The sequence below is a fragment of the Aphidius gifuensis genome, linkage group LG4 (assembly GCF_014905175.1).
Source record: "Aphidius gifuensis isolate YNYX2018 linkage group LG4, ASM1490517v1, whole genome shotgun sequence".
Taxonomy (NCBI): domain Eukaryota; kingdom Metazoa; phylum Arthropoda; class Insecta; order Hymenoptera; family Braconidae; genus Aphidius; species Aphidius gifuensis.
Genome location: NC_057791.1, coordinates 15,874,634 through 15,883,592, shown reverse-complemented (window position 1 = coordinate 15,883,592; position 8,959 = coordinate 15,874,634). Strand labels below are relative to the sequence as shown.

General features: G+C 26.7%; 1 protein-coding gene across 1 annotated transcript; it reads right to left on the bottom strand.

Moving 5' to 3' along the window:
* Positions 1–1,186: 1,186 nt before the first annotated feature.
* On the bottom strand, positions 1,187–5,633 carry LOC122855221 (cytochrome P450 4C1-like). The gene is made up of 9 exons (XM_044156428.1): positions 5,351–5,633; positions 5,153–5,262; positions 5,002–5,092; positions 4,695–4,886; positions 4,465–4,558; positions 3,813–4,116; positions 3,496–3,733; positions 3,231–3,410; positions 1,187–3,058 (listed from the first exon to the last, which is right to left on the bottom strand). The coding sequence occupies exons 1-9, from the start codon at positions 5,517–5,519 to the stop codon at positions 2,892–2,894; spliced, it is 1,545 nt and encodes a 514-aa protein (XP_044012363.1). The 5' UTR covers positions 5,520–5,633; the 3' UTR covers positions 1,187–2,891.
* Between the last annotated feature and the right edge of the window lie 3,326 nt (positions 5,634–8,959).

Here is an 8,959-nt window from a genome sequence, read left to right as displayed (position 1 = left end):
TTTATGTATTAGTTCAACTATGTACATACATTAAAATTACGTTAACGTAAAAAAATTTAACTTATACCTGTGCATTACAATTTTCCCAAAATCATGAACAGCTTTGTAGTATTTTTTCGGACTGACATTATTATTTTTTACCAACGTTCCCATAGTTGTTTCTATAAAAGATCACAATTCATACTTTTGTAATTACAAAAAAATATATTTAAAAAATACAGCAATATTTACCACATATAATTTCAATTGCCACTGAAGTTGTGATAGGATGAAGCTCTTTGATAATTCCACTTGAATCAGCCTCACTCCGAAGACCTTGAACGAGATTATCAGTTTTCACTACAGAGTTGTGAAAAAGTTCTTCAAGTGCATTATAATGAAATGCAGTACTTGCAATTTTTCTTCGTTGCTGCCATTTTTTTCCTGACAAAAAAACATCAATATCGTACGTAAATTGCATGTTCATATATATACTTTTTGTAATGAGTTATTAAATTATTGATAATGATATTTTTAAATATACCTGTGCTCGTAATAAGTCCAGCATTAAGCCATGGATGCAAAAGACAATATCCCAAGCTTTTTTCAATATTTACTGTACTACTTAGAACAACCTGTAATTATTATTATTTTTATTTTGATTATTTTCAGATTAATGTCAATGAATTATTACCTTGACATCATCAGGATCACTGATATAAACAACAGCCTCATTGAAAATCCAAAATCTGACTACTGATCCATATTTTTTAGTTATAAAATTACCAAATGACCATAATCCATCCTCTTTAATTTAATAAAAAATACATATTCAATTCTTTTAAATATTTTAAGCTTATTTAATTAATAAAATGTAAAATAAGTGCGTGCAGTTGAATAAATTGTTGAAGTTTATAATTACTACTCACCAGGTTGTGACAAAACAGATAAAAAATTACCAAGTATTGGCAAAGTTTGTGGTCCAGGAATTTTATTTATTTCACGTCCTTTTTTATTGTGGTGAATGTAATAATCCAAAATCAACAGAATAATTACAGGGAAAGATAAAACAATCGATATCAGCGTGATCAACTCCATATTGCTTCTCAAATATATCAAAACGAAATGATTTTATTTCGTCTCAGCTCATGTATTCTAAGCAGAGTTTTGAGTGATACTAACTAATAAAAATTTTAAAACAATATAATTTTTTTTTTTTCTTTTTTATTTTAATATTAAAAAAATCCATGTAAGGTAAATGACTAAACGTTTTTTCTCCGATAAGCATATCTATATTTCGATATTTATAGAAACAATTATAGACTTGTCCATGACCTGATGAGAATTTTTTTTTTTATATAAAATAAAATTTTGGATAAAGTTCAAACACGTGTATCATTGAAAAATATATGTTTGAATATTTTCAAATTTTAATATTTACTAAAAAACAATCGAAAAAGAAAGAAAAAATATTCATTAAGATAATCTGTTCATGATACGATAAAAAATTTTAAATTTATAAAATAAAAGTTTAGTTATATCGTCTAAGCCTTATCATATTTTTTTTATTTCTCAATATATTTTAATCAGCATTTAAAATTATGCTGACTAATAAAAATTATTTTTGGTTTTTTTATAATTGTGATGGTTATTTTATAAAATACATATATATTGGGGTTAATTGAATAATTTGAAAACAATGAATCGGGAATGGAGTAATAAGTTTTATTTGATAGACAATGCATGGGGACCGATACGGGGATATTGATGGGAAATACGAAGACATTTACCGTAAGTTTTCCCGTAATTTGTATAAATGTCTCCGTAAATTTCCCCGTATACAGAGCTAATAGAGTTACCGTATCTCAGTTCTTTTATTTATGAATATATTTGAAGATTAGAATTTACTTTATGTGCAGCGGATCTTTTTATTATATTATTCAATCAATGTGCTGCTCTCTTGTAAAGATAATTCATTTTAAAATTGGTATGAATCTGATGTAAACTGGCTCGATCCATCTCAATATGATTCCTTGAGTCAATTGATTATATTCAGTGCCTTCAACGTCCTACGCTTGTTTTAAATAAAAATGTTCTAGTAGACTACAATGATTGTTTTTCATTCCAACTTTCAAATTTCGGAACTCAATTACACTTCAATAAAGTTTTATTGTGCTTTAATACTTTGAATTTTTCTTATTCTGAGAATTCTGGCGAATTAAGAAAATTTTGAAAAATTACTATACTTATTAGTCATTGGTAATGGCTCATTACTAATGGATAATGAGTATAGTAATGACTCATTATAGAAATACAGTTCCTTGTTATTTTCTTTACTTCTTCTATATTTTTTATTTAAAAAATCCATGTAAGGTAAATGACTAGACGCTTTTTTCCCGAGAAGTATCTATATTTTGATATTTATTGAAATAATCATAGACTTGTCCATGACCTGATAAGAATTTTTTTTTTTTATATAAAATAAAATTTTAGTTATCGTCTACTATGCCTTATCGTATTTTTTTTTTCTCTTATATTTAAATCAGTATTTTAAATTATGCTGACAAATGAAATTTATTTTTGGTTTTTTTTATAATTCTGATGATTATTTTATGAAATATATCTCCGGGTTATAACAAATTATAATTGAATAATTGAATAATTTGAAAACTCTGGATCGTCAATTGAGAAAAAAATTTTATTTGATAGATAATGTATTGTGACTAATTGATTCAGTTTATTGTTCGGAGAAAATTTTAGGATCAGGATTATTATCATCGAAATCGTTGTTGGCACCGATACGGGGAAGTTTACGGAAAATTCAGAGTGTCCTCGTAAATTCCCCCGTATACAGAGCCAATATATTGTAACCGTATCATTCAATTAATGTTCTGTTATATTATGAAGATAATTCATTTTAAAATTGGTATAAACTTGATGTGAACTGGCTTGGACCACTTCAAAATGATTTCTTGAGTCAATTGATTATCGTCAATGCTTTCAACTGCTGTTTGGAAATAAAAATTTTGTAGTAGTCCACCGATGATTGTTTTCAATTCCAACATTGCAAATTTCTGACCTAAATTATAAATAATAATAAATCTTATAAGATTGAGTTTATGAATATACCACATACATTTGTCTTTTTTTTTTACAAAGGTGAATAAAAAAAAAAATTAAAATATTACTATACTCATTAGTCATCAGTAATGACTCATTACTAATGAATAATGAGTATAGTAATGACTCACCAATACAATTTCTAGGTCCTGCACTAAATGGAACATATGCATGAGAGTGTCGGTCAACACTATTCTCCGGCAAGAATCTATCTGGATCAAATACTTCGGGATTTACCCAGTAGTTAGGATCACGATGAGCGTTATAAATATGAATATTTAAATTTGTTCCGGCTGGTATTAAATAATTTTCTGATAAAATAAAATAAAATAAAATATATACATAAATTAATCAAGACAATAATGACACAACAATCATTAATATTTTATAGCATACTTAGTTGGACATCTTCAGTTATTTTTCGAAATATGACAGGTGCACTTGGACACAATCTCAGTGTCTCTTTAATACATCTTTCTAAATAACAAAATTGCTGAACTGCAGCCATTGTAATTTCCCCATCTGTCTCCTTCAAGACTTGATTGACTTCTTTTCTAGCAATTGCCTGAATATCTTTATGCTCAGCAAGTAGTTTGATAGCACAAAGCAATGCACTGCTCAGAGTATCATGACCCTATAATTAAAAATATATTTATTTATTTAATTCAATTGTTATTTATTTTTCTAGCTATGACATAATTAGGTCAACTCACTGCAAATACAAATGTATCAACTTCTTCTTGTATTCCATCATCATCAATTGCCTGATTATTTTTAGATGCTGCTATTAAACAATCCAAAAGAGCTAGCCTTCTTCTCTTATATTTTCCAGTATTTCCATTTTCTTGGATGTTTTCTATACTCAAATATTTTCCCTCAGTTTCATTGTGATATGCTTTTCTTTGTTCTATAATACTTTTAGTAAATCCATGAAGTATTTTTACAACTTTTGATAACTCACGGCCTTTAGATGTCATTGAAAAAATCCAATCGTTGTACAACCATAGTCTTCCTACTCTATTTTTTAATTCAAACGTTAATGAAGTCTCAAACTAAATTGTATATACAAAGTACAAACACTTATGTCAATTATTAATCATGAGAAAAATACATAAACAATAAACATCTAGTAGATGTACGAATAACTGGTTTATTTTATTTTTTTTTTATTTTTAATAAACAAAACAATAAAAAAAAAGAACAACAATCACACCGTCAGAGCCTATGTAGTCGTGTTAGTTAACTAGTCGTTAATGATAATTGGACAGGTGAAATGTTACGCATTAACATGAAGATACAATGTAGTCATTTTCAAGGATAAATTCTAAAAATAATAATTAACATTTATGATATTATTTAACATACCTGTAGTTGTAAATTCTTGCAAAATCATGAACTGCATCGTAATATTTATTTGAGCTGATATTATTATTTTTTACCAATGTTCCCATGGCTGTTTCTAAAAAAGTCATTAATAAATTTAATTAAAACTCAATAGTTTTCTAATTATAAAAAAAAAAAAATTATTAATTTTACATATATAGAATAAAAATAAAACAATTGTATAAAGTTGTCTATTGTATATTAATATTTACCACATATAATTTCGATTGCCACTGAAGTTGTTATGGGCTGAATCTCCTTGATGATTTCACCTGATTCAGTTTCAGCTCGAAGGATTTCAATAAGATTATTAGTTTTCACTGCAAACGTGTGAAAATATTCTTGAAGTACATTGTAATAAAATGCAGTGTTTGCAATTTTTCTACGTTGGTACCATTTTCTTCCTGACAAAAAAAAATTAAATATCGTATACAGGATGAAAAAACAAATTCAAATGCAAGCATACACAATTTTTTTTTGTAATGAGCTATTAAAATTGTGATGATGATATTGACATACCTGTGCTGGTAATGAGTCCAGTATTGAGCCAAGGATGCAACAAATCATAAGCCTGGCTTTTTTTGATATTTACTGTACTACTCAACACTACCTGTAATTATTACTAACGTTATTATTATTTTTCAAAAATTTATTTTAATTAAATTTATACCTTGAGATCATCAGGATCATTGATATAAACAATAGGTTCATTTAAAATCCAAAATCTGAACACTGAACCATATTTCATGGTCAACTCTTTGCTGTACGACCAGTATCCATCTTTTTTGAATAAAAAAAATATGCTTTAATCGTATGCAGCAATTGGGTTTGTTTAAATAAACTAAAATAATTTATAATAGCTACTCACCAGATTGTGACAAAAGAGATAAAATATTACCAAGTATTGGCAAAGGCTTTGGTCCTGGAATTTTATTAATTTGACATCCTTTTTTATTGTGATGATTATAATAATCCAAAATCAATAAATAAATTACAGGACCACATAATAAAATTGTTATTAATGTGATCAACTCCATATTTTCTCTTTACCAAAAATATATATGTATTATATTGTCGGTGTAGACACTAAATGTATTTGGTTTTTTTTAAATCTAATTTAATGTATTCTTGAGAACGTTCGAAGTGAGACTGGCTAATAAAAATGTTTTTTGGTTATTTAAAGCTATGATATTCGAAGAACAATCTTTTTTTATTGAGAATTAATTTGAAATGCCTATTCAAGGTCAACAGCTAATCGGTTATCATAAAAATACATATATCAATAAATAATATTTTATTTATTGGCGAATAAAAAATAGAATAATTTAGGTCATTTGTCATGATAAAAAAATGTTTTTTTTTTACAATAAAACTTCAGTTCTCGCTTAGGTAATTATCATAATTATAAACATTTTTTATTAATCACTAATGATTTTATTTATTATTATGTCTTACGTATTTTTTTTTAAATCTCGGAAATGATCCTTTTTATCGATATTTAATTTACCGACAATAAGTAGTGAATTTAACCACTAGATGGGGCAGCTATGTTTGTCCTTTTCTCCAAGGTCGCACGGTTTGTCGTTTGATTCGCGGTTGTTTGCTCGGTCGTCATATCGTTCGCTTTTCGGAGTCGTGTTTTATAAGTTTTATTATACTAAAATCAATTAATTATTGTTTAATTTACTTTGAATGTTGTTATAAACTGATTGTTTAATAATTTAGTGCCGAGATTTGATTAATTCGTGGAAAAAATGAACAATGGCGTCGTTGTTGGAGCTGAGAAAAAAAAAAAAAAATTCCAACGGTTTTTTGGGTGCCACAAAATGGATGAATACCAAGTAAGTGTTATTATTTTATTGGAGTATTTTTTTTTATTTTGTAGATATATAATTGACATAATTTTTATTTATCAATACAAAAAAAATGTATCATATAATGTTAGGTTAAGTTAGATCCAGTTGTTGTACAATATCAACAACCATAATTGCTCATTATTTTGTTCATTTTTTTTCGTGAAAATATGGAGCATACTAATTTTTTTTTCTCATTGACATCAGTATAAAATATATACCAAGATAACTTTTTGTTAGTTAGTGGCTTTTGTCAGTATTTTCAAATCTTTTTGAGACTATTTTTAAGCAATTTGAGTTATCAGTTTTTTATTTATTTACAATAATATTTTGGACTGTAATTTATATGTACACTGGTATCATAACACCATAAATTCAATGAAAAATATTTATAATATAATGTTTATTTAATACTTTGATTGTTTACAGATGCCAAGATGTGTAGCTCTAAAATTTTGGAAATTATATCTTGATAAATGGCGTTGGCCTTGGTGCAGGGTGATGGATAAATAATTATGGTCAATATATTAATTGTTTTTAAAAGTGAATTTGTTTTATTTATTCAACAACTTGGTAAAACATCTGTTTGACAACAATGACAGGTATAATGACAATACTCAAAGCTGGTGAAAACTTTATTTGGCCTGTACATCACTAAAGTCATGACGAGTTATATCTAAATTAGCATGTGCTTATGTAATTCATCAAACACAATTATTGAAACCAAGACTAATAAAATAATTGTATTGTCATTGGAGCTGAAATTATTTTGGATCAAAGTAAGTCATTTTAAGTATTTTTTAAAATAAAATTAAACTCCTAACTTTTTTATAAATTATCCAATAGCAATTTAATTTATTTATTTATGACTGTCATTATTTGATTTGTTTTACTTTCTAATTGTTACAGCTACAGTAAATTTATCATTATGATGATGCAAAGACCTGGCCAGTAAATGTGAAGTGATTTCCAAAAAAAGAAAAATGTAAAAATAGTGTTACTGCTCCTGTTGGAACAACTGGGCTTGCTCCTATATCAACATAACAACTGTCTTGGCACGATTTTAACAACAACAAAATCAAGAAAATGACCATGATGCTTCAAGTGTAACAAGGTACGTTGGTTTCAGTTTCTGTTTACTAAATAGTTTAGAAAGATTGAATTAATTGGGGACCATTTGGTAAATTTAATATGACATTTGTAACATTTTAAAATATTGGTGAGTGTATTCAACTTCATCCAACTAATGATATACTTAAATGACAATTAAGTTAGTTCGTCAGTTGATATTAATAATTATTCACCATCAGTTGAAATTTGAAAAATAAAATTTCAAACTGTGGTAGCGATGAGTAGATCGTCAGTGTTTATATGGTAAGCTTTGTCGTATCAAGAATATACTACTATCGACAAAGATGGTAAAAAATATTCAGTGCTCATCAAAACAAGGTATATTATCACCAGCAGATTCAAGACTTTGTTTACCAGTTGATAGATTCACAATTTCAAATGATTAAATTATTAAAAATATAATAAATTTATTTTGTAAATAATTTAATATTAAATAGATGAACAAATATGTACATATTAATTTAATTGTTTTAAAAACTAATAATTAATATTTATTTGATTACAGATAGTGTAAAAGTAGTGAAAAAAAGTGTGTGTTTGTGTGTGAATACCTGACCTGCTGTTGATGAAATACATTGTGTGGACTACCTGAGAAATCCCTGAGACACCTGCGTGGGATAATGTGATGAACATCCGCTAAAAAGGTAGGCCTCTATTTAATACAGAGTATTGATTAAACTTTAAAAACTTGCATATGTCCTTGTTGCTTTAAAGAATTGATAATAATATTCTTTGAAACTCTGTGATAGTCTCCAATATATTTTCCATACATATTTTGTAAAACTAAACGCGAGACAAGACAAGATTTAAGTAAAGCTCTCGTGTCCAGCCCTAATATTTTATCGACTATTCAGCTCACCCTGATTTTTCACTGGTAGAACAGTTGCTTTTATATATGTTTACTTGACAATAATTTAATGCCTATACTACCACTTAGATGACACGTATCGTTATCATTAATCGACCGATTATCATATACATATCATTATCTAGAAACTTCAAACAGTTTATTATTTTATCCAATAAAACTCTGTAAATTATTCACAGTGTTGATACATTTAAGAGAGGCTACATTCTCACATGATGCCACATATCAACTGTGACAATTTCGCTCGAACACAAACAACATGTTATTCCAAATAATTAACAAAAGTCATAATTATTATAAAAAAATTACTAAGTATATTTTTCATTAATAAAGCCAATAGCATTATTGACTTTGTAATTAAATAACATTTAAATTCAAGTCAATATATCAATAAATTCAAAAAATCCTTTTATCAAATTCAATTTTTATTTTTTTCTTCGTATCTTAATAAAAATATATGTTTTATTTAAAAATTTAGTGCATATAAAATAACCAGTGTTTTATTTTTTTTGATAAAATTTAATTTTATTAATTATAGAAAAAATTGATTTAAAAAATATTCGCTTCGTTACAGTTGATCATTACATTACATTTTTCGTAAAAATAGGCCTCGTAGTTGAATTTA

Excerpts from the sequence above, each read along its gene's own strand:
- LOC122855221 (XM_044156428.1), bottom strand. The coding sequence starts at position 5,519 with ATGGAGTTGATCACATTAATAACAATTTTATTATGTGGTCCTGTAATT. Across the intron at positions 4,887-5,001 it reads TGGACTCATTACCAGCACAG|GAAGAAAATGGTACCAACGT; the intron begins GTATGTCAATAT and ends TTTTTTTGTCAG. Across the intron at positions 4,559-4,694 it reads GGCAATCGAAATTATATGTG|AAACAGCCATGGGAACATTG; the intron begins GTAAATATTAAT and ends TGACTTTTTTAG.